Raw genomic sequence first — 24667 nt, 5'->3', positions numbered from 1 at the left:
CAAATGTTTATCAACTATTCATGAGCTTTTTTAAACCACTGCTGCTTGATTATCAAATAGTACGTAAAACCACTATTTTGTATTTGTTATAGGAATACCAATCATTCACAGATCTTCAGTTCAGTAAGGAAAAGACTATAACTCACATTGAGTGGCACCCAACAATTAAGGGTGAGTGCATGCAGAGTTTTCAGTGTAGTAACGGTGTTATCAAAATTAAGCTTTGATTTTTATGATGATCAACATTTTTTCATATATATATACTAGGTATAATTGCTGTTTCTTGTGGCGAAAGGCTGGCATTTGATGACAGAATTGACCAATTCTCTCGAATTTTGATGACACCTTCACTAGTTTTGATATGGAGTTTCTCTGATCCCATACACCCGCTGATTCTCCTTGAAGCACCAGATGATATCTACTCATTCAAATTCAATCCATCAGATCCTAACATTATTGCAGGGGGGTGTATCAATGGGCAGGTAAAGTAGTATTGAACATCCTAGTTAGAGTAACGTATTGCAGATGGATACTAATTCAGTAATTGGAGAGAGTATAAATTCTCATTCAGAGAACAGAAATCAAAATAAAAAATTATAACCAAATTCCATTTATCTAAGCTCTGACTGGTCTTTATCAAGCTTTTTTTCAGTCCGGTATCCTAAAATCTATGCGGTTAGGTTTTTGCCCGTGTCGTGGTTATCCGCGCGCGCATTATGTGGAAAAAAGTGAATAAGAAAGAATAAATGAGTTATTTACCGCCCTAAAATTGGTCCAGATAGGGAAAAAATTGTGCCCTGTGCATTGAAAACGGATCTCGGCCTAACAGCTTCTGTCCGTATATTCAAGACCTCGGGGACATCGGGACCTCCTGGCGTTTAAATAAGCTTTAGACTTGATATATTTGATAGATTCGATAAATTTAATAGATTTGGTAGATTTAATAGATTTGATAGATTTGATAGGTTTATAGATTATCTATTTAAAAAATTGATAGACTTGAAAATTGGTTACTTGTTAAAATTTAACTTTATTTAAATATATTTATGCACCAGGTTATTATGTGGGACATCAGCAACTACAGTGAAAGGTTAAAATCTCATCGGCAGTCACATGGTCAAAGCAAGAGGAATTCAATGAACTCGTTGGTAAGCATTTTTGATCAATATGTAAGTTTGTTTACTAGTCTATTTATATGATAGATGGGGCAGTAAGCCGTCTGGGATGGGCTCATCTAGGGCTCGTAAATTACCTATTACGCATGTTCTTAGTCTATTTATATATTAAATTAAAAATCAAAGTTAATAATGATTGACAAACTTACTATTCAAGGAAGAGTAAAAATGACGGCTACAAATTAAAATTAAATGAGTCAAAGTTAATACTAACTAGAAATAATTAAAGAAGAAAGAAATTCAAAAAAATTGCATACAGGAGGAGTTTGAGTTAGAGTCCGAATTGAGAGTTAGTATAAAATGAATTGTTAACAATTTTATGATGATGATGATTTATGATTTATATAGCGCCCTTCCTATCTGGATATAATCAAAGGCGCTTTACATTAAGTTGTGAATGACAGATTGTTTTTTGTGCAATTTACAGCATGAGAGGTGGTTAGTATGAGGTGTAGGTACTGAGATTGATCACTGCCAGGGTTTCTTTACGTCCTCAGTGGTTCTTTTACGTCATATTATTTATTATTATTTATTATTATAACTAACTAACTAATAGCTTAAATACACATGGTAACAATATTTTCACATGTGGAAGTAACATGTTATTTTCACATGTGAAAATATCAGCGAATAAACAAGCTTGATGCGGTCGGCTATAAATTGTACCCAACCATGCTTTTCGAAATAATAATAACAACTTTATCGAAATACTCATTGGACTTATATTATATTGTATTATTATGAACGTTATTTTCAAATTCTTGCGAATCTAATTATCACCGTTATACTAGGCAGTCGGTCATCATTATCACAACCACCATCATCAACTTTAATCATCGAATAAATCATTCGTACACCAGCGTACCAACCACTGATTTCTACTTTGTTTTACGACGAAGAAATTAGCATTTTGGATTTAGCTTCCATTAAGAATCAATTCTAAAATGGAGTTGAATGCCATTTTAGACTCTTTAACTTGCACCAAATTTGTCGTAAAGAAGGAAGATAAAATTCATCTTTTTGGCTGATCTTGATCGTTAATCCTTCCCTTTGAAGCTGTCAATGCATTGAAAAACACGCATGATAATCTCAGAGAGTATTTAGCTGTTGAACAGCCTTTTTGTTGTTGTTGTTGTTGTTGTTTTTGTTGTTGTTGTCGTTGTTTTGTGCAAATATAGGTAAACTTTTTGAAATTTTGAAAAGTAAAATCCAAAGGTCTCGCTTTGAAAAACTTTACGTCATCTATTTGTCTGTCCTTATTGAACTTAGCTGTCGGCCAATCAGATGTTGTAACATTCGGGTTCTCCACCAATGTCAGATCAAGCTGGAATAGCTCCGGGATCGCCTGGAGTACCACTTTTTAGGAGACTGATTAACTTTAATACGAGAGGTTTGATACAACCCTAATATGCTTTGAAGCTCACTAGAAAGACGTTCCCTTAGTAGGTGTGGTTCTAGAAGGATTTCCTTAGTAGGCCATTCGTCCTTACTTAGTTCCTTGCTTTCCAGTTGAACTCCAGCTACAGCCTTAGACTCGGCCTTCTATTTTGCTTCGCTATAAGTGCAATTCGCAAATCATAGATAAACAACCGACTATAATCGTAATAAAAATAATAATGAAGTAGGACAGCGTGAATAATGCACTAGAGTATCGGTATTATTCAACTTAGATTTTCAGTCCAAACTCGATAGACAAAATGGTGACAATCTGTTTACCAAAAATCTATATCTAGTATCGTGGAAATTGTTCTAACAACACTGTTTGAAAATCGGAAAACACAGGAAAAAGCCTAAATGTTTGAGCCGTTACATGTGCTAACTTCAGAAATATCGAAATGTTTTTGACGCCATACGAGCGAGTTGAAGCCGGAATTCGCAAAATTCACTCAATTACGTTGGAGTCACCTTAAGGATGTTCATGCGTAAAAGATTACCAAAATCCCACTGTCAGCTTTTTTGAAAACTTTGCATAATTACATTTCATCATACTAGAAGTTAAACTCATCACACGTAGATGAGCTTGGCGTTGGTGCTTGGGTGGGAGGAGCCTCGGGAACTCGGCGGAGGTCAGCGGTAACTATGGCAACCCTGTCACCTCCCACCTAGCACCGTCACACTGACTTGGCAGTGGAATACTTACCTATACTTACCTTAGTGGAGGGTGGGTGGGAAAACAAATAGCGTTGGTGTAGCGTACAAACTGCGTAAGCTAGCGTTAGCGATATGAGATAGCGCATAGCGTTAGCGATATGAGATAGCGCATAGCGTTAGCGAAATCGGATAGCACGTGGCGTTAGCGAAATTGGATAGCACCCGATGCAAGCTTCGTCCCCAGATACCATCTGTTCATCATTCATCTCATTGCGTGAGACATTAATTTGCTTATCAGATGGCCGCGAAGCTATAGCCTTTTGATGACAGATACTTGCGATAACAGGCAACTTAGTTCAAGTCTAACTTTGCTTAAATATTTTATTTAACCACATTTAAACTCATCACACGTAGATGAGCTTGGCGTTGGTGCTTGGGTGGGAGGAGCCTCGGGAACTCGGCGGAGGTCAGCGGTAACTATGGCAACCCTGTCACCTCCAAATGATTCTCCAAGGTGCTTGGAGAGGAGGAACAGGAAGAAGGGCCTCCCACCACAATGATCCAAGCACCAACCCAAACTAAGGTCACTCCAGGAAATTAAGCTTGAGAAAGATAGCGCGAGATCGAGGCTAAGGATTCTGTAGGTGTCCGGATATAACTTTGATAAGCGTTACTAGTCCATCTGCCAAGGGTTTGGATCATGTGATCTGGAACACCATTGCGCGCTGCAACTGTGGCGGCTCCAATCCTGAAGCTATGGCTGGAAAAATTACCAGTCACTCCCGCACCAGCGAAAATATCCCTCAGCCACGACGTCAGCAACTCTCGAGACAATGGTTGGCCATTCTTTAATAAGAATAGTGGACCTGAAGCATTTCCTCTTTTATGCAGAAAAGCGGACATTGCAGTCACCGCACACAGTGGGGAGACGCCACAACCAATGTGAACATAGCACCCTGCGCGGAAAGGATCGGTTTTGGATGCTTTGATCCATACCCGTAAGCACGATGGTCGGTCCAAATTATCAAACGACAAGTCCGAGACCTGCAGGTGAATGGTGGGGTCGAAACTGGCCAAGCTGGAGACCGTAAACTCTGCCGATCGCAGGAAACCAAAGTATGCGAGCGTACATGACGACCAAAACATGGCATGGTCAAACGAGTCAATATCCAGGGCCTTGAAAATGGTGAGCATGAGAGCGTCGGTAATCGGTAGACGCTGTGAAAACTGGGACCCTTGGGAACGTTTAATGCCCCGAAATACTTGATGCAGCCGCGGACAATTTACCAATGGATCTGCGTGACCCTGCTCGATGTGAAGGGCCCGAACCGCTGACAGGTAGACTTTAATAGACCGATGCTGAAGCGACTGTGCCAGAAACGTTACAAAAAGACATAAAGTTCTCTCATCTGCAGGTAAGACAGGAACTTTGCCAAGCTGATGGCAAAAATCAATAAATTTACGCTGAGCAGACGCGTAAGTGCGACGTGTGGTGGGAGCCAGGCCATTTAGGAGGAATTCCTGACACTGTTTCTTTAGAGTGGACTGGTCAAGTTGAGAAAACAAATAGCGTTGGTGTAGCGTACAAACTGCGTAAGCTAGCGTTAGCGATATGAGATAGCGCATAGCGTTAGCGAAATCGGATAGCACGTGGCGTTAGCGAAATTGGATAGCACCCGATGCAAGCTTCGTCCCCAGATACCATCTGTTCATCATTCATCTCATTACGTGAGACATTAATTTGCTTATCAGATGGCCGCGAAGCTATAGCCTTTTGATGACAGATACTTGCGATAACAGGCAACTTAGTTCAAGTCTAACTTTGCTTAAATATTTTATTTAACCACATTAAAATAGGCACATAAAAAACGGGGGTTCACAACTTCGTTTAGCCGTCAGAATGCGTGGACGTTCGCCCTTTTTACGGTTAAAACGCGCGAACATGCAGCGTTAACATAGAACACTGTCAAAAAATATTTGTATCTTTATGAAAAATTAATTGATCGTCTCTGTTTTTCACAGAAGTCCAGAAAATAACCAAATAACTAGTTCGCGTTTATTATATGTCAAAAATTAGAAATACAAAATGTTATTTTGCGCAAGTGTGGACTTGGCCTTTGTGTTACGTGAGATTCTATTCCAATTATACACAAAATATCTCATTTCGGTTTGTTCCCATCGTCAGATTTTTAAAATTTTTCCTTTGAAGTAAGGTTTTACAAAGTACTTTCGAAAAACGAAATAAAAAGAGGGTATCCGACTTTGTTTGAGAGCTACAAGAGATTAAAGACGTTTTTTTATGATACATTTTACTTATCAAAACATTGGAATGGAGCGCTCACAAAATTCATGCGTAGAAAGAATGCGAGTGAAAAATACCCATGAACGTGCTTAAGTTGATGCTAAAACATGGAACCACCAACAACGAGCCACACAACGAGTCTCAAAAGTAAATCGCAAAACCAAAAGTAAATCGCTAGACCAAAAACGCGCCAGGCGCAAAATATCTAGTATCCGAACCGCCAATTTTACTCATGGTTCTTATCATTTTACAAGTATTTTCTTTGAGAAGTGCTCATCATTCGGGGATCATAAAGCTGTAGTTATTTGTTATACCAAAGTAAAAACAAAAAACAAAAAAAACACAGGATTATGTTAAAGAAGACCTCGCGGGTCATTTTGTCAACGCTAGCGGAACGCCTGAATGTTTTCATTTTAGCCAAAGAAATTCCGACATCAGCACAAATCATGGACGACGAAACTTTCTATTAAATTCTATGACTTTTGAACAGAATGTCATGTTTTTATTTAGTATAAGTCGCCAGCTAGTTGTCAGCCTTGTGTAAGTTGAGTAAGTATTCACCACCCAACTGATAAACAGCGTAAAATGCATTGGACGACAAAATAAAACACATCTTAATTTATTTTTGTATTTAACTCTATTCTAAGTTTAAGGAAAAAGCATACAATTTAGTTTTAAACTACCTACTTCGAGCAAAGCTGTTGTGAGCGCCACAGGAAGCGCAGCACCCAATCTACGAATTGAGAGTCTGGGAAGCCTGTGATCACGGCTAGGATCCTTCGCATCATAGAGTGAATCCAACATGGCGTCTTCTTGTTGATTTGAATGTCTAAACAATGTTTGATATAATAAGTTAGTCACATGATAAATTTTATTTTTCATAATACTTTGTTAAGTCGACCATACTGTTCGCGAATGGAACCGTTATCGACCATATACTTGCAAGAATGGAAGGGACAGCGATGTAAAGTCAAAGATTTTCTCGTCTTTGATTGTAAACTTAACTCTCCGACGAGTAAAGAGTGCAAGATTTCGAGCGTCAACGTCCATATGACTGATCAAACTCCATTTCCAAAATAGCCTTCTTCTTTGCAAGCCCGGCCTAACACAAGTAAAAGCTTCTGATCGGCCATGTGACCCTGTATGTCTAGAATATGATAGCGTCAACCATTTTTACAGGTTTCATTCACAGAGGCCGCAATTGACACAGGATGCTATTTCGCAACTTTGCCATTTTGTGTGTCGGAATCAGAAGGAAAACGACAAAAGAAAAACAAAAGCGTTTTACGACAGGGCTACTCCAGGTATCCCAGTAATTAATTAAATTACAAATGTGGAAATAGAAGTGTTCAAAGTCCAATTGCCGATTTTCACATGACGTCATCAAAACGTCAAAATCTAAACTATAGATCGTATAAACGCATTTCTCAAGTATGTTTTAGAAATCCTTATAAGTCTGTTATATCCTGTTATAAGTCACAAGAAAAAATTTCGAGTTATTTCGATGTTTGGTTCCCGAGTTATGAAGGTTGAGTTTGTGTCAAGCAACACAATCACGTCTATCTAAATAGGGATGAAAATATCAAAATATTTTACTCTAGTTGAAAGATTTTGTCTTAGACACCACACGTTTAAAATATATATTTAAAGTATATTTAAGTGAATTGTAGTAAAAAAAAATTGTCATCATCTTGAGGTGACTGCCTACTTTTGAACGTTCGATTTGAGCCCACGAATAATCTACAAGATTTCATTGAAAAACTATTCACATTTTGAACTTCAAGAGGGCAAAATCCTCAAATTCTTCACGGGACTCTAAACTTTTTTAAGACTTTTCGAAAAAACTTCTAAAAATCTACGTTATAACAAATTCTTTAGAAAAGTTAATTTTTCTAACACACGAATATATAGATTTTTGTAGGAATTTTTGTTCGCCATTATGGATTTTTTTAGGGCCCTGAAAGGACGAAATATGACAAATCAATACATTTCTATGTCTTTTTGTCAATAATATCTATGTAGTATTGTAGAATGATTCACTTGCCGGCATTTGTGCAATTATAGAGTCTTGTGAGTTTTAATTTTTTTCCTGATCATTTCCGGTGGCGAAAGTTTTGCTTCAAAACCTCGCGCGCAGGCATCTATTAAATGCTGATTATCTCGGAAACGAACTTGGGACACCCCATTTTTCTTATCATATTTGGAAACGCCATTAAATTTTACATTAGAAAATCGTAGTTTTTCAAAAAGTTTAAAAATTTGCTCCAAAAGTAGCCAGTCATCTTAAGCCTTTCAAGTTTCGTCCGCCATGATGGTGTAACAACTTGGAGCACCAAGATGGCCGCTCCAAAAATTGCGTCATGTTTACTCGCAACGAAATACTTTACAGCCTCAAAATTTGGCCAGTTTATGTAATTTTGACCGCTTTACAAGGTCATTTCATTATTCATTATAATGCGATTTTACGCTTTTGAAATCCATAATGACTATCCATAATGACTATCCATAAAGAATATCAAGAACAATAAACCCCTTGCATTTGACGCCAAAGCAGCTGGATTTGGAGGACAAAACAATATAATTTCAATCTCTATTGTTATGTGCTCCAAATTGAGCTGCATTACAACAGACTGCAAGGGATCTATACAGTGACTTCTGGAATATTCCCAACAATGTCGACATGAACTCTGTCACAAAATCAAAATGAATTTTTTAACTGGTGTTCTTTTTAACAAAGAAACTTCGCTCTCGTTTTTCTCACTCTTGGCTGACTGGGATTGAAGGCAGCTTCTCATCTAAGGTCCGAACCATTGACAACTAATGATTCGGGAGTTTTAGATTAGGAAGTCATAGTTTATCATAGCCATAGTTTCGTTACCAGTTCAGTACTATAGCCAGCCAGCGGTATTAAATTAAGTTATATGTAAACATCAGATTTCTTGAACTTGAACTCGTTGAATACGACTGAGAAATTACTATAATTTTATGGAAAACAAGCCTTAAATGAAGACCAATTTACTGATACTTTTTGACAGGAATATTCGTCTCACGGTCAGTGTTGAAAATGATGTGGCAGGGACTCCAAATTTCAAAATTCCCCAAAACTCCCCTAGTAGTTCGGAGTATTGTAACTCACTTAAAGTTTTTCCGAGATTTAGCTCCCCATATGGAAAAATCCATTCTTTAGTTTGGAAACCCTACTTCAGTGTACCTTTTTAACTTGTGGATGTTATCTTGCTTGATGTCTTCATTTTTAGCCTGGTTTTGAAGATGATTCGCTCAAAGATCAGTCTCCAGTGATTCGATACTGTGCTGTGTCATCTATTGAGCACACCCACAAGACAGCAGTGACAGATGTTCAGTGGATACCAGATCATATGGAGGTAACGTGCACAACAATGTCTTTTTATTCTGTCATTATTGCACAATTCTTAATATGTTATCATGAACATAAATAAACGATGTCACCTTTAGTTCTGGGATCCTGTCCTGTCTACCTGTACTTTTAAAGTTCTAAAAGGGCTTGCTCCACTCTACCTGGCTGAGCTTATTTCAGTTTTGCCTCAGTCTACGTATAACCTTAGGAAGAATAGTAATGGCACACTGTTAAGCCATCTTAAAATTAAATCAAAAAGTACCCTGGGTGATCGCGCGTTTTTTGCTGGCCGCGCCCGAGATTTGGAATGCACTTCCTTTAGACCTTTGGAATACTAACCTTTCTATTGTTTCATTTAAGATGAAACTTTTAAGTTTCTTAAAAGACACATTTATTTACTAGGGCTTTCTCGCATTAGTCATAATTAGAATTAATTTTCCTTTCATTTTTTCACTAGTTCTCCCTTTCATTATTATCATTATTATTGTATATACATTTTGTAAGTAGTTATATAGCGCAATTGAATATATATAGATTTTTGCGTTTTAGAAGTTATTTAATTATTATTATGTCGAGATGTTCTTGCCTCTTTTTCTGGGAAAGGGGTCCAAATGGGGGATCTAGCGATTGTACCCTCTCCAACTGATTCTGACGTTTTTTGGTTTATTTCTACTGAGGCCTTTTTTGCAGGCAAGTGAAGGTAAGGCAAGGGAAAAAAACATCATTCCCTCCCGGGGTTTAAACCCTAGAACTCGGAATCTGCTTAAATTAAAAAACACGGACATTAAAATATATTCCGAACAATATAGGAAAATACTAACATTAGGTAACAGTGGTTAGAATAAGGACGATTCAGTGCATTATAAATCTCAATTAGTTTTAGTTGTCGATAAATGCACTGCGCATCAGTTAAGATGTCAGGAAATATTCATTGTATGGTTTAGGCTAGCCTCCGCATGCATCTCCTAGGCTCGTTTTGCTCCTTGGGCTTCCCACTCCTCCTCCTCTTAGACTCTTCCACAGTCTCTCGCTCGTCCGTACCGTCTCCACGCTTAGAGACTGTAACGGTACAATGACCGAAAGGACTTATGGGTCCCGAAAACTTGGACCCAGCGTGCTTTGGGAACCAAAATACTCGTCCACAGTCTCTCTCGTTTTCGCCGCCATCTTGAAAATATTGAAACGAAAGAGACTGTGGACGAGTATTTTGGTTCCCAAAGCACGCTGGGTCCAAGTTTTCGGGACCCATAAGTCCTTTCGGTCATTGTACCGTTACAGTCTCTAAGCGTGGAGACGGAACGGACGAGCGAGAGACTGTGGAAGAGTCTACTCCTCCTCTCTCGTTCCTAGTTCTTCTCTGCCATAAAATTTAACGCAGGGATCCCAACAGAGAATATATCTTACATCAAATGTTGGCGTCCTAGTGCTGTCCATCTTAAGCGTTTGAATAGTTGGCGTCCTACTTGTTCCTCCTCGTACAGAAGATCTAGAGCTGGCAGGAAAGTTAAGGAGCGTCTGCTGATGGAAAAGAATCCAATTATGGTCAAATATTTGTTCTTCAATGATGAATTGTAGCTTACGTGATATTCAAGATGGTAACCTTAAATCAATCTTGCGTAACGAAGAGCTTTGCGGTGAGATCCCATGGGACACAGTCCGATCTGTTTATGACTCTTCTACATGTCTTCGTAGCAGGAATGTGGCGAATCTTTTCAGTATGAAGAAAAATCTTCCTTCTATTCCGTCGAAGAAATGGCTTCAATTTGGTATTGTAAATGTTCGCTCTGTCAAGAATAAGACATCTCTTATTGTGGACCATTTTATTGGAAATAACATTGATCTTTGTCTGCTAACCGAAACCTGGCTCAAAGACTACTATGATTCTGTTAGTGCTTCTGCACTTTCTCCTCCCGGTTACCTGTTCAAACATTTTCCAAGATCATCTCGACGCAGCGGTGGTGGCACTGGTATCCTCTATAACATCAATTTAAAGTCTTCACTGATTGACGGTGGTGAGAATAACTGTTGCTACTCATTCCTCAGGACATACCCTGGACCTCATCATCACTAGATCATCCAATGATGTCGATGTTCTTCGACCTGAAGCTACTCTATCAGTTTCTGATCACAGTTTCATTGAATGTAAAATGTCTCTTTCTCGTCCATCCTTAACAGTGAAGAAACTATAGTTCCGTGAGCTCAAGAAAATCAACTTAGAAGTGTTTAAGAATGATATCGCTGCGTCAGACCTATGTCATCTTCCTTGGTCCAATTTGGAGGATTTAGTCAAGTGTTATGATGACACTCTGCTGAGGATCTTGGAGAAACATGCCCCTATACAAAGGAAAGTCGTTGTTGCGATACCTATGGTTCCATGGTTCAGTAAAGATCTCAAAGAACTCAAATCCAAACGCAGGAAACTTGAAAGGAAGATGTTTAAGTCCAAGCTCCAGTGTGACAGAGATGCGTATCGAGTCTGTAATAAGTGCTCCAGGTTGCTAGAAGTTTCAAAGAAAAACCATTACTCTGACCTCATTACAAAATGTGCTGGGGATTCTAAGAAACTCTTTCGTGTGGTTAATTCACTCTGCAAAAATCATGAGGAAAGCCCTTTGCCATCACATGAAAGTCCCGCTGTTCCGCCAAACCAGTTTGGTGAATTCTTCTGTCATAAAATTGATTTGATTAAAGAAGAGATTGAAAAAATTGGTGTCATACCTCCGAATGTTGAAGCCCGTCTGCCTGAGGTTAAGCTTGAACAGTTTTCATCTGTTTTTACTGAAGAAGTTCGGGATACTATCATTCAATCTTCAAATGCTTATTGCCAGTTGGATCCCATCCCTACTTGGTTACTCAAGTCATGCATTGAAGAGTTGTCTCCTCATATTGCAAGAATGACAAACTTATTACTACGAGAAGGATGTGTTCCGGATAGCTGGAAAACTGCACCTATTGTTCCTCACCTCAAGAAACTGAATCTGGAACCTATTCTCAATAATTTTAGACCTGCTGGTAACCTTTCTTTCGTCTCCAAGTCTGCTGAAAGAGTCGTAGTACAGCGACTGTTCTGAAAATGCTCCTCTTCCTTCAATCAATCATCATATCGAATATTCCACTCAACTGGAACGTGCCTGTTAAAAGTTCACAACGACACTTTGCTGAACATGGACAGAAAGGAAGTGCCTCTTCTGATTCTTCTTGACCTCGGTTCCGCATTTGACACTGTTGATCACGACATCATGTTTACTCTCCTGGAGACGGACTTTGGTGTTATTGTGGGAAATGCACTCAAATGGGTCAAATCTTTCCTTACTTGTTCTAGGAACTTTGAAATCAGTTGCGGTGTGCCCCGGGGTAGCTGCCTTGGTGTTGTACTCTTTCTTCTGTATGCATCGCATCTTTTTCAAGTGATTGAGAAGCACCTTCCATCAGTTCATAGTTACGCTGATGATACGCCGTTATATATATCTTTCAGTCCTGACTCGTCCGTGGATGAAAACCGTACACTTCAAGCTTTGGAGGCCACCAATGCTAATGTCCGTGCGTTGCTCGTTTCATAGAAACTAAAATTCAGCGATTCCAAGACTGATTTCCTGATCATAGGCACGCGCCAACAGCTATCAAAGGTTTCCATAGACTTTGTTAGAGTGGGAGATTCTGACATCAAACCCCTGACCAGTGTACGGAATTTGGGTGCATGGTTTGATAGTGGGATGCCTATGAATGAACATGTCGTCAAAGTATGTAGTTAAGCCTTCAGATCTCTCTACGACATCAGGCAAATCAGGAAATTCTTATCTGTTGAGTCTACAAAAACACTTATCATGCGTTTGTGACTTCGCATCTCGACTAATGCAACTCACTGTTGTATGGACTCCCATAGTATCAGTTGGATCGTCTCCAAAGAGTACTTAATGCTGCAGCGAGTCACTTGTCCGATACCAAAGTACGCTCACATCTCACCGGTCCTGGCTCAACTGCATTGGCTCTCTGTGAAGTACCGTGCCTCCTACAAGACCGCTTTGATTGTCTTCAAAGCTCTAAATGGCCTTGCTCCAAAGTACGTTGAGGACATGCTCACTGTAAAACAACCTGGTTGCTGCCTCCTTAGATCAGACAATGGACGTCTGCTTATCATTCCAAAAACGAGATGCAAGACCTTTGGAGATAGGGCCTTTAGTCATACGGCTCCAACTATTTGGAACAGTCTCCCATTGGAAATTAGACAGAGTAGTTCAGTAGGACAATTTAATTCGATACTTAAGACGTATTTTTATAAGGACGCTTTTATGAAGTAGTTTTTTGTTTAGTACATATTACTGGTTTTGATTTTTTATTTGAATTTAATATGATTTTATAATGTTTAATAAACTAGCAGGAGTGTTTTATCGGGTATAAAACACGAGGCGTAGCCGAGTGGTTTTAGACCCGTTAAAACGCGATCTGTGAGTTTTATTTTGAGATTTTATAATTGATGTTCAGTGATTTTTTTTTTTTTTTTCTTAATGCATTTATAGCTTTTTCTTATTCCATATCGTTTTCATAATAGAATTTTGTTTTCTTTATTTTCTAGACATGGATGTAAAGCGCTTTAGAATATTTTAATAGGTTGAGTGCTATATAGATGATGATGATGACGATTATTATTATTATTATTATTATTATTATTATTATTATTATTATTATTATTATTATTATTATGATTGAATATGGGGTAGCCTGCGGAGGAGGCTAGGTTTAGGCGTTAATTAACGCTCCAATTTCTGCGATATGATTTTTAGGGCCATGATTTATCTTGAAACTTGCCTTGGTCCACCTTTGCTCGTTGTATGCTTTGAATCCCCATTCAGCGAGATTTCGCGTGAAAACGGTGAACTATCTTTTTTATTTAAAACTACATCTACATAAAATACTTGTTTCTGATTGGTTGATTGGGCGTTGCTATTTTCTTAATCCATGCAATTAATTAATTGTTACTCACTCTTCAACTGTCCATGATTTCAGGCATAATAGTGCCGAGCAATAATTCACTGCTTAAGTCGATTTCATTTATACTATTTTTTAATTTAGATTGGGCGTATGGGATTAGTAGTGGAAAACAAGTCTCAGCACTGCTGTCAATTAATGACAAGTGCTGCAGATGGGACTGTCCTATTCTGGGACACTCGCCCAACTAAGTCAGCAGCACCTGCTCAAACCACAACCACTAATCCTACTGGGATACCACCGACTTTCAAACATCTGGATCTATCTTGGAAGCCAATACTCAAGGTAAAAAAACGCCAACGGCCAGCCATGACATAGTCTCCTCTCTCTTTTAGTGGAGAGGACCCGTGAGGATCTGGGACCGAAACTAATGAAGGTTGCGGTGGAGACAAGCCATAACAACATTTGATTGCGATTTATGAAAATGGCAGATATCGGAGTTACACTCTATTGCCTTCAAACAATTGTTTCAAGTCGAACCATTTGGGTCAATACAATGAAATGTATAGAAACTGACCCAAATAACAATAAAAATAATAAAGAATGTAACACAAATGTAACAATTGTCTGAAGGTAATAGAGTGTAACTCCGATATCTGCAATTGAAAGTATGAATAGGACTTTTAGTGATATAGCTGTCTGTGTGCTAGGTGGCTGTACAGCGTATGACGGGTAATGGAGAGTTTGGCCCAACCTGCTTTAGCATTACGGAGAAGCAAGGCAGTAGAATAAATGGTAAGGAAGGCAGCTTTATGGAGTTTTTTTTTTCTTTTTGTTTGTTTTGTTTTGTTTTGTTTTGTTTTGTTTTGTTGTTGGTTTTTGTTGGTTTTTGTTTGTTCGTTTGGTTTTTGTTGTTTCGTTGTTTTTTTGTTTTGTAGAAAAATAATAAACACATTTTTATTCCACTAAAAGTTTTGTAATACCATTTTTGTTTATTGGCGGCTAGTTGGGAAAAATATATTTCCGAATCGATTTTCCTCTTTTCAATCCAAAAACAAAGGAAAAATCGAGGAAAGCGATCCTGATTTGCTTGAGATTCTCACTGACCTGTAGCAGAAAGTGCAAGATATGTAGCTTGTTATATCCCTTATTATTGTACCACGTCTTCAGGAAATAATCTGTTTCACAAAAGTTGTAAGAGAAAATAAGATGAATTTTTGTCAGAGATTTTGTCATTCCAATGTGAACCGTTGCATTCAGAAGCTAATCGTCGATACCAAAAAGGGGTATTTTCGACATCGATTAAATGCTATGACAATACGGGCTTATATTGGTGGCTCTCCCGATCAAACTTATAGGAGAACCAGTGTCACTATGCCTATCAGTTTAGCTCAAAACCGTCTTTTTTAATACATAATAAATCTCATTACATGACGAAAATAGCTTTTAAAAAAGCTGCATTAACATTTTTCTAAATCAGATCCTTATGAAATCTTGTTTATCTACCTCATTTTTCTTTCCTACCCTTACAAATAAAACTTAACCGGTGACATAACTTCCTTTCTGCTCAGGAGTGAAAGGCGAGAAAGAACCTGAACAAACTGGTATGACACGCCATTCCTCAAGTCTTGGTAAATCCAAGGACCAAGGGAAACCACTAGAAAATGTCAGTACAAAGTTCTTTGTGGGCACTGAGGTAATGTATAGAAATTAAAGAATAACTTAATATGTAAAACAGAAAAGTTTTGAGGCATGTTAATTTTGCGATTTCGGATGTATTTCACGACACATTAGTTTCGCGATTTTATTCACTGGCGGATCCTGGGGGTGGTCGCACCCCCCCCCCCCCCCCCCTCCCCCTCCCTTCTCTCGGAGGAATTCTTAACTATAAATAATGCCTAATCTATATTTAAAATGTTTATCAATGTTTTCATTTCCCCGCTCAAAATCCTTTTAATATTTAAAATATTAGATGAAATGAACCCCACACTCTAAATCCTCTCAATGAGTAGTTCCAGGAAATATCTATGCCCCTACCACGGGCGGCATCTATTTTCCCAACCCCCTCCCTCCCTTCTAGCCTTATGATAAGAAAATTATTTTTTAAACTGACACTTTGGTTTTTGTCGTTCGGACTAGCTTAATGAGCTAAGCTTAATAATCTTGGCTATATTTCTCTCAGTTGCTATCAAAGCATTTATTTTACTATTTCCTTTGCTGTAAAAATACGGTTCTTATAAGAACGTAAAAGTTTTCATGTGGATAACCAAACATCGTTATGTAAAAGAAGTAAAAGTAAGCTTATATCTTGCTCACCTTTTTTAAACCAGTTTTCAAGTCTTTTTCATAGTGTTGATTTGTCCACAAAAATTTCGGAAATCTCCGAAATTAGGACTTTAGTGAAAGTTATCCAAGGTAAATTTCACTAAACTTGATATTGTATTGGATTATCTGTAGTTATGTTTCGTTTTTCAAGTAAAATTAACCAGGAATTCAAAGCGTAAGAATGTCGGCCACGTAAAACTTTGTCGAATTAGAATCTTACTGGGATGGATGATGGTGGATTGTTTCCCTGCTAGCAGAGCCTATTTTCCGCCTGAAAGAAGGGAGAGAAAGAGAAGAGAGATTCTGCTAGAAGGGAAGTGGGTTGTGTACATGTGACAAAATTTCTAGGTAAGTTGGGGAGTTGTAAGGTTGAAAACGAAGATTCGTGCGAAGAAAACGATAGAGTGCATTTCGATTCCTTTTTTCATTTCGTGGTTTTCATTATGGGGGACATCATTTTCATGTCGAATAAAAAATAATAATTGAAGATTCCCCCCGATCTTATTTTCATCTCTTAGTTTTATCTAAATTGGGCTCCTGTGCCTATTTGGAGCTCCGCTTTTAGGCAGTTCCTAAATTTATGTAGTATCGAATATCAAGCTGGTAAGAGAAGGAAGAGAGAGGTATCTAGTAGATGTCTAAGAGAGAAAATAGACATAATCTAGTAAGGTATCTAGTGAATGATATATGTATATGTATATGTATATGTATATGTATAGGTTGCTATCAATAGACGTCACTTCCGGTAATAGCTCTTTTTTGATGGCTTGTAGAATCCTGGAGGTTGTTTTGATCTCTTGTTTTCTGGTTTGATGTCGTGAAAATAGTCAAATACAATAGTTTGAGGACTTATTTTGATATGTTTTGACTTAGTATCCGCTAGTTGCCCTCAGTCAACCGCTTGTTTGCCCCCCAGCCAACTCCAAAAAGTCACGTGATTGATAGTAAGCAATATGTATATGTATATGTGTAATATATATATATATATATACAGCCATTTGCAAAAATTATGGCCGTTTCAAATATAAATACAAGTATATCAAAAGTATATCAGACAGGGCGGGATATCAATCTTGATATTTTTTTCAGAAAGCCCTAATGATAGACAACTCGAAAAAAATATAATGGAGGATATCCCATAACATTTGATATGCTTTTTATATACTTTTATATATATTGGAAGCGGCCATAATTTTTGCAAACGGCTGCATATATATATGCTCTTGATTGCAGAAAGGTTGTAGCATACATTTATACAAATACCTAATTTATTCAGTATATTTAATGATATGCAAAACAGAAAACTCGCTTTATTTATTATTTGTTTCATTCAATGAACGTTAAGATATTTTATTCTTGTGTTTTACATCCTACAGATTATAAATCAATTGGTTTTGAGGATTAGAAAAGTAAAATTGCAATATGCATCTCATTAGGTATTTAAATGTATAAGCGTATACTACAACGTTTCTGCAATCGAGTGTATATATATGTATATATATATATATATGATAGTATCCAATGATTACTAACGGATATTCGACATTCCGTCGATACCGCACGTAACTCGCTGATTCAAACCAGAAGGAATGGTTTGAAAGGAAGTTTTATATAAGTTAAGAGCACCCTATTTAGTATCTTATATATTATAATTATGTATTTCAAATGGGATTCCATTGATTCCGTGGTTTTATAGCAATGCCGGTTAAAATGTGTTTTTGTGCAAGACTTGAATTTGAAACTCGATCCAAGAAAGTCACCTTAAAGGCTCCTTTGAGATGGTAAGTCTAAACTAATCATGACTATAAACGCTTGTTTAGGAAGGAGATATGGTGTACTTGGATTGGAAGCCAGAAAAAGATGCTGATAGTGGAAAAATATTAAGTAAGTCAGTATTGTCAAAAATAAAGATATATTAATCTCATGAAAAAGCATTAACATTATCACCATCAACAACAACGTAATAGGCGACTTGCACTAAGAGGTCACGTGATCAAATCGGCCATTGTGGCTGGCATTCTACAGGTTTTTAGCTATGCGAGAATGTAAAAAAAGATATCGCCCTATTAGCATGGCCATTATATGTCGTCTAATATTGCCTGAGATTGCCTTATGTCACCTTATATCACCTAAGCTTATGCCCCATTTTTTTGAAAATTCCTCGTTCCGCCTATCATTGCCTTATTGCCATTTCCCGCTGTAGGGTAAGATCTTGGAATAGGCCTCATTCAGTAAGATAAGTGAAAAACTAGAAAAGATGAGTAAATAGATGTGTTTTTTGCAACTCTTATTTTTCACCAGCACCTCGTCCAGAATTCGTTTGGCAGGCTCATGAGGGTCATATCAACACTCTTACACGATCACCTTTCTTCAGGGACATCATTCTTACAGTTGGTGGATGGACTTTCGCCATATGGAAAGAAGGCGTTACTGTAAGTTATCATTCTTGTCTCTTAAGTTTATTTATCTTATTTCGAAACACTGTAATTAGCGTGGGTGTACTCCTGCAGCACTGTCTCTAATCCCCCCACAATTTATGCCTGGGGTCGCGGGTTTGATTCTCAATTGAACTGAAAAAGTGAATTTGTTTGATGGGTTGTTCGCTTCCTTGCCACGAGGATTTTTCTCCAGGTTTTCAGGTTTGATTAAATAGTGAATATTGAAGTGCGTGTGGAATGAGTCGCTTGCGGGAAGTGATGGTTGTAAAACATAAGTTCTTATAAGGCTATGTGACCCCTGGACTACTGGGCTGAGAAGGTTAGTTTCATTGCATTTTTTTCTTCATTTTAGAGTGATCCGTTGCTACAGTCAGCTAGTCATATTCTCAAGCTAACTAAGGGTCACTGGAGCCCATCAAGACCTGGTATGTCGTATACAGCATTTTAGCTCAGTCCTATAAAATACTGACCTCTTGGCTTTACCTAGGTGTGTTTTTCATTACAAAGACAGATGGTAGTGTAGACGTGTGGGATCTTTTAGACAGGTAACAACCATCATGTCACTGATTAAATTTCATTTGTCATGTCAACTGGGTGACTTACACTCTCGACCCCAGAAACCTGCTATTTTTACTGTGCATGCGCCTTACATGTAAGTCTCATTTAACTCTTGAATTCTACTTTGTTATTGGTTATTGGTCATTTTGGAGTCACATGACACACATCAAAATCAAACGGAGATGGGCATTATTTCGAGCATGCACAGTAAAAATGACCGGAATCGGGTCGAGAGTGTAGTGTCGTAGAGGTGAGATCACACGAACCTGGGTTGAGTTGAGTTGGTGAGAGGCGAGTCTTGGGTGTCTTTCTGGGTGATTTGGTTTTCATAAAATACAGTTAATTTCGAGGGGAAAATGTTTAAAAAGTTTAAATATATTTTTTGACTACTAGTAGTACTAACAAGTTGAATCACAATTTGATCAATATGGAAAACACGAAGTTTGACTGTATATGGATCTTTATAGATCTTATAGATCTTTTGCTCTGTCAAAATTCGGTATTGTGTTTGTACAAAAACTTGAGTAACTGATCTTTTTATGAAAACTGTAGAGAACACCAGACAATCAAAGATTTTATATGGAATGGGGGAAAAATCAAACTGAATACGATGGAATGGGGGGAAATGAACTGAATACTGAATACGCGGTCATAAATTACCGGACTTTAAATCTTTCTTGAAAGCAAGTCAAATTAAGCATGCAATAAATTTGTTAACCTCAGAAGTTTTAAACAAACAATCCTTAATACCCTCTACATATTTTGGGCAGAATGGATCCTAGAACGGACATATCGTAGACCAACATGTATGGAACAAAACACATCAAAATTGACAACAAATCAGAGGCGTAGATTCCCTCCCCCCAAAATTTATTTATCTCCGCAAGCGGCACAAATCGACAAACGAGGGTGCGCTTGCGCGTTATATTCACCTGTAGGTGACTATAACAGCATAAGACGTAAATTTTGACCAATGACCAAGTAGAATTTATTATATTCACTTGTGTAAAAATACTAAAAGCTCGGTTGTCTGCAGGTCCCACGAGCCGTCCCTAACCCAAAACGTTACTGCATCTCCAATAACAACAATCTATCCACATCAGGTGTCAGGTGCGTAAAGGATGGAACCAAATAATTGGTTCAGTATTAGTATATTTCCAAGTGCTCGGGACAGCAAAAAAAATTATAACTTTGGTTCAGTACTATTTATCGAAAACCTTATAGTATAAGTATCCTTTTATATTGGATCATTTGAGAAATGTCGATTTAATTACCTATTTTATTGTAGGTATCCTAAGCTTTAAATGCCTGATTTGAGTGCGAGAGAGGCTAAGTCCTAGCTTTTGTTTTTCCTGAAGGAAGTCGCATGCATTCCATGATTTCAGGGCGAGAAAAAAGTACTAATCACTTACAATAGCACTTGCAGATCACTTACGTTAGCATAAATATAGTGAATGATTCATGTAGCACTGATTTGACACTCGTTTCAGTAAAGTCCTAAAATAAAGCTACTTTGAAAACTGTTTTACATTTAAGTGCCTATTATAAGTCAATTATAAGGCAATAAGTCGTACTCATTGAAACAGCGCTAGTTGTTGCCATGTGAAGTAATGTCCCTGCTGTACTAAGGGAGCTGGAACATAACAAACACGACCACTAGTCACTTAGCATGGCAATATGTGTCCCCTTTGACTTAACTCACTGACATTTGTCAAAAGTTCTCAATATCGATCATCAGCAAACTCCAATTATGATTGCTCAGCAGCTTTTCACTTGAACGATGCAACAACTAGTCTATGTAGATATAATTTTCTTTGTCCTTGTGAATGGCACTTAAATTTCTATACTAGCATGCATGTGACTTGCAAATGTGACGAAGGTCTCAGCCTCTTTCTGCTTGAAACTGATCAACTAATGGCTTTACTATTAGCCATTCCGATGGTTGAGGAAACAACTGGGTCGAGTGTGCATTGCAGTGCTTTGTGGGTAACTTGCTTGAATGGCTCCGATATCGAAAAATCGCTCGAGTTACATTTATACGAGCTTCATATAAATCATTTTACTTATTTCTCTAGCTAATGTCATATTATAAAGAGTTCAGAAAAGCTAGTGATAAGCTTATAGATCCTTGGGTTTCAATCAGCTATGAAACAATTATTGATGTCGGTTTTCATAACTTCTCTGCATCTGTGATTTCTTCGTGTGATTATTTACCTCTTATAAGTTACTGAACTGATATTGCTCACCACATTATAGGCAAGCAGCAGCTATTGGCCGTGGGGGATACTATGGGCACGTTGCATGTGATGGAAGTACCATGGAATCTTAGACATCCATCCACTAATGAAGTATGTCATGCTGTTCAATTAAAACGTTTTGGGGGAGGCAATGTCGACAATCATAAAACAACAAAAAGGGGAAATGGATACTATTCAACAAATGGCTTTAGTTTATCTTTGCATGAAGTGGTATTGCGCAAATTATACTACTTGGGCCACAAATAAACAAAGTCATGTCATCTTTATAGCCTGGTTCACATATGATCGCAGACGATCGCTCTCGATCGCTCGATCACAGAATCCACTCAACCGAGGATCTCAAATCGAACTGTTCACATATGATCGCAGCCGATCGCCGGCGGTTTGTTGACACCCGAGCCCGCGAATTATCACTCAGCAGTAAAACAAAGTACGATGCAGATTCAACATGGACTTAAAAAAATAATCGCTGGTAAATCAAAAAAAAAACGTTCGACTTTATGATCGTGAATACTTCATCAGGGAAGTCATCACTATGAAGAACAGGACGTGCTATCTTAAAATATACCCCCAAACGACAGTTGTTTACTTGCCTATATGGCTTAAAAACGTAAATTGGCATATATAACCGTGTGTTGATACTTTTAAACCAGTTATATCTGGAAAAAAAACTAAAAAGAAATGCTTTTTCGCTTGTGAAAATCAAAAATATACACGTGTTTTATGGAAAACTGACCATTGTAGGACACCTTCCAATCTCACGATCGCAGAATTCTGTTCACATATAATCGCAACCGATCGCAGGAATAGAACCCGATTCTATTCCTGCGATCGCAGACGATCTCAGACGATCGCAGAGCTGTTTACATATAATCGCACTCGATCGCCAGCGATCCTCTGCGATCATATGTGAACCAGGCTTAAATGGCTTCAACTTAATGCATTCCCAACACATTAAGAATTTATGAAATATTTGTGTTCTTTCTTAGGTTAATGTCATGGAAAATTTCTTTGAGCGTGAGGTAAAGCGCCTTACGTTCGTTGAAGAACGCAAAAGGATTCGTGAAATCGAAAAGAAAGAGCATGACAGTCAGTTGTCTAAAAAACAAGATGCTAAGAAACAGGAGGAAACAGAAGCAGATTTAGAAGCCAGACAGCGAATGGTATGATAAAAAAAACTAAATAAATGCTGCCTGTCGAATTTGATTTTTTTTTCTTTTTTCCCTTGGAAGCGTTTTCCGAGCTCGTTCCCTTTATGTATCGCAGAGGAACCAATTAAACAACAACGATAATGAATTTAGAAACTAATGCTTTTCATTTGGGCTTTGGACCCGGAATTCGTTTCTTTTCAATGATTTCCTTTTGTGTGTGTGTGTGTGCGTATGTTTTCCTCCATTTCCTTTTTTCTCTATCCTTTTTTTTTTCCTCTCTCTCTCTCTCTTCTATTTTTCGATTTTTTTCTGTCTTGTCTTAAGACATGACGTCACCAAAATTAATTTATGCTGTATCGAGAACTAAAACTCACGGGGACTGAGCCTTTTCAGTATGTGCTCCAAAATCATGGAACAGAGTTCTTTTTGCTATACGCAAATCCAACTCAGTTCCTGTTTTTAAAAAGAACATTAAGAATTTTTTATTTTCTAGAATTCTTTCTAATAATTCTTTAGTTAGTGCGTAATTCTTAGTCGTCGATAGTTCATGGGAAAGTTGTAGATATGCGTGCCTATAGAAATGTACTATTATTATTATCATCATCATCATCATCATTGTTAGTATTATTATTATTATTATTGTTATTCCTTTATTTCACAGCAAAATAAGAATACATTATACATTAACCTTCAGCTCGAGATTCTACCCGGCTTCTGTTATTATTATTATCATCATCATCATCATCATTATTATTATTATTGTTATTATTATTATTATTACAATTTCAATAGACAACAATCAATGAATCAAGAATATCGGCTGAGATATGGCCATTTGAATATATGATTTCACCTTACATATAACTGTATTTTCGGCTCTGTTCTAGACATTATCGAACAGAACCAAAAATACAGTGATTTGTATGTCGAAATGTTATTAAAATGGCCAGCTGATATCTCAGCTGATATTTTACCTATTCTCGTCAAATTGTGTGTGTAAACGTCTTTTTTGATTGTCTATCGAAATTAGAGCCAACATTTATTTTTTCGTGACGTCACATTTGAGTACTCCTTTTAAATGACTTTACTGAGCATTTAGATGTTGTATATGTTGATTATTTGGTCTTTGTTTGATTGTGACTTTTTTTTAATTCCTCAAAATGTGGCTGTCATGTTTAGTTTTAACAGATAACTTGTCTGCTTGACTTAGGAATACCAAGAATACCTAGAAATGGAGAAAAAATTACTAGAGGAACTTGGAATCCGTGAGGAATCTGAAGAGCTTCTACTGGATACATAAGATAAGTTGGTTGGTATCCATCGTATGGCCATCGTCTCTGGATTTTTCTGGTATCATCTTCATCTTTTATCAGTTTTTTGTGCATAAAGCTTTTTTTGAAGTCCATTAGTGTTATTGTCAATTGCTTTGAAGAATATAGTTAACAACGCACTTATCCCTAATTGTTTTGGGGGTAAGGGATTTCACGTTTTATAAACTTAGAAAAATAGTTATGTATAAATCATTTGTATTTATTTAAATAAATGCTATCAAGATCGCACTAATTAAAGTTTCTCTTGTTCACTTACCCTTTTATCTTGTTTTTTCCCCTGTTTCACCATCACCCAACTTTGTCTTAACCCAATGCTTCTTATCTTTTTTCCCTGTTTCCCTCATCCTCCTTGTCTTGTTTCTGCCCCCTCATCCTGTTTTTCATGTCCCTCTCCCCTCATCCAACTGGTTTATCCCTCTCCCCTCATCCTGCTTGTCATGTCCCTCTCCCCTCATCCTGCTTGTCATGTCCCTCTCCCCTCATCCTGCTTGTCATGTCCCTCTCCCCTCATCCTGCTTGTCATGTCCCTCTCCCCTCATCCTTCTGTCATCTATTGTCCCTCTTACCTCCTCGTGAAATAAACAGAATAGAAGTGGGTCCAGGTCTGGTAAAGGGAAAATCAAGACTCAAGGGAAAACAAAACTAACTAATTTCCCGAGGGACCAGACATTACGTGTTTTGTTATATAGCAATTGAGAAGTCGATTCACAGGGGAAAAAAATTGTTTTAGCAAGCT

The 24667-nt window shown here is 37.7% G+C and overlaps 2 protein-coding genes across 3 annotated transcripts in view; one reads left to right on the top strand and one right to left on the bottom strand.

Moving 5' to 3' along the window:
- Positions 1 to 24156, top strand: part of LOC116302680 (dynein axonemal intermediate chain 3) — a 36407-nt gene extending 12251 nt beyond the window's left edge. For both annotated transcript variants that reach the window (XM_031712025.2, XM_031712024.2), the window contains 15 exons: positions 93 to 171; positions 268 to 482; positions 1056 to 1148; positions 8826 to 8951; positions 14015 to 14215; positions 14581 to 14665; positions 15442 to 15566; positions 18016 to 18079; positions 18497 to 18627; positions 18986 to 19058; positions 19121 to 19178; positions 20228 to 20301; positions 21448 to 21539; positions 22439 to 22612; positions 23811 to 24156. In XM_031712025.2, the coding sequence (XP_031567885.2) occupies positions 93 to 171; positions 268 to 482; positions 1056 to 1148; positions 8826 to 8951; positions 14015 to 14215; positions 14581 to 14665; positions 15442 to 15566; positions 18016 to 18079; positions 18497 to 18627; positions 18986 to 19058; positions 19121 to 19178; positions 20228 to 20301; positions 21448 to 21539; positions 22439 to 22612; positions 23811 to 23900 (1680 nt within the window). In that variant the 3' untranslated portion in view covers positions 23901 to 24156. The remainder of the gene's footprint in view (positions 1 to 92; positions 172 to 267; positions 483 to 1055; positions 1149 to 8825; positions 8952 to 14014; positions 14216 to 14580; positions 14666 to 15441; positions 15567 to 18015; positions 18080 to 18496; positions 18628 to 18985; positions 19059 to 19120; positions 19179 to 20227; positions 20302 to 21447; positions 21540 to 22438; positions 22613 to 23810) is intronic.
- LOC148911061 (uncharacterized) lies at positions 3630 to 4892 on the bottom strand. The gene has a single exon (XM_089030588.1). It carries the CDS (start codon positions 4890 to 4892, stop codon positions 3864 to 3866), a length of 1029 nt encoding a protein of 342 aa, XP_088886714.1. The 3' UTR covers positions 3630 to 3863.
- Positions 24157 to 24667: the final 511 nt, after the last annotated feature.

This window comes from Actinia tenebrosa, unplaced genomic scaffold, assembly GCF_029948245.1.
Source record: "Actinia tenebrosa isolate PJP-AT-01 unplaced genomic scaffold, QUT_ActTen_1.0 PGA_scaffold15__27_contigs__length_11533743, whole genome shotgun sequence".
Classification (NCBI taxonomy): domain Eukaryota; kingdom Metazoa; phylum Cnidaria; class Anthozoa; order Actiniaria; family Actiniidae; genus Actinia; species Actinia tenebrosa.
Note: the sequence above shows the minus strand (reverse complement) of the source record. Positions and strands in the feature narration are given on the sequence as shown.

Bases quoted from the DNA above. Each gene is read 5' to 3' on its own strand.
- LOC148911061 (XM_089030588.1), bottom strand. From the start codon at position 4,892: ATGCGCTATCTCATATCGCTAACGCTAGCTTACGCAGTTTGTACGCTA.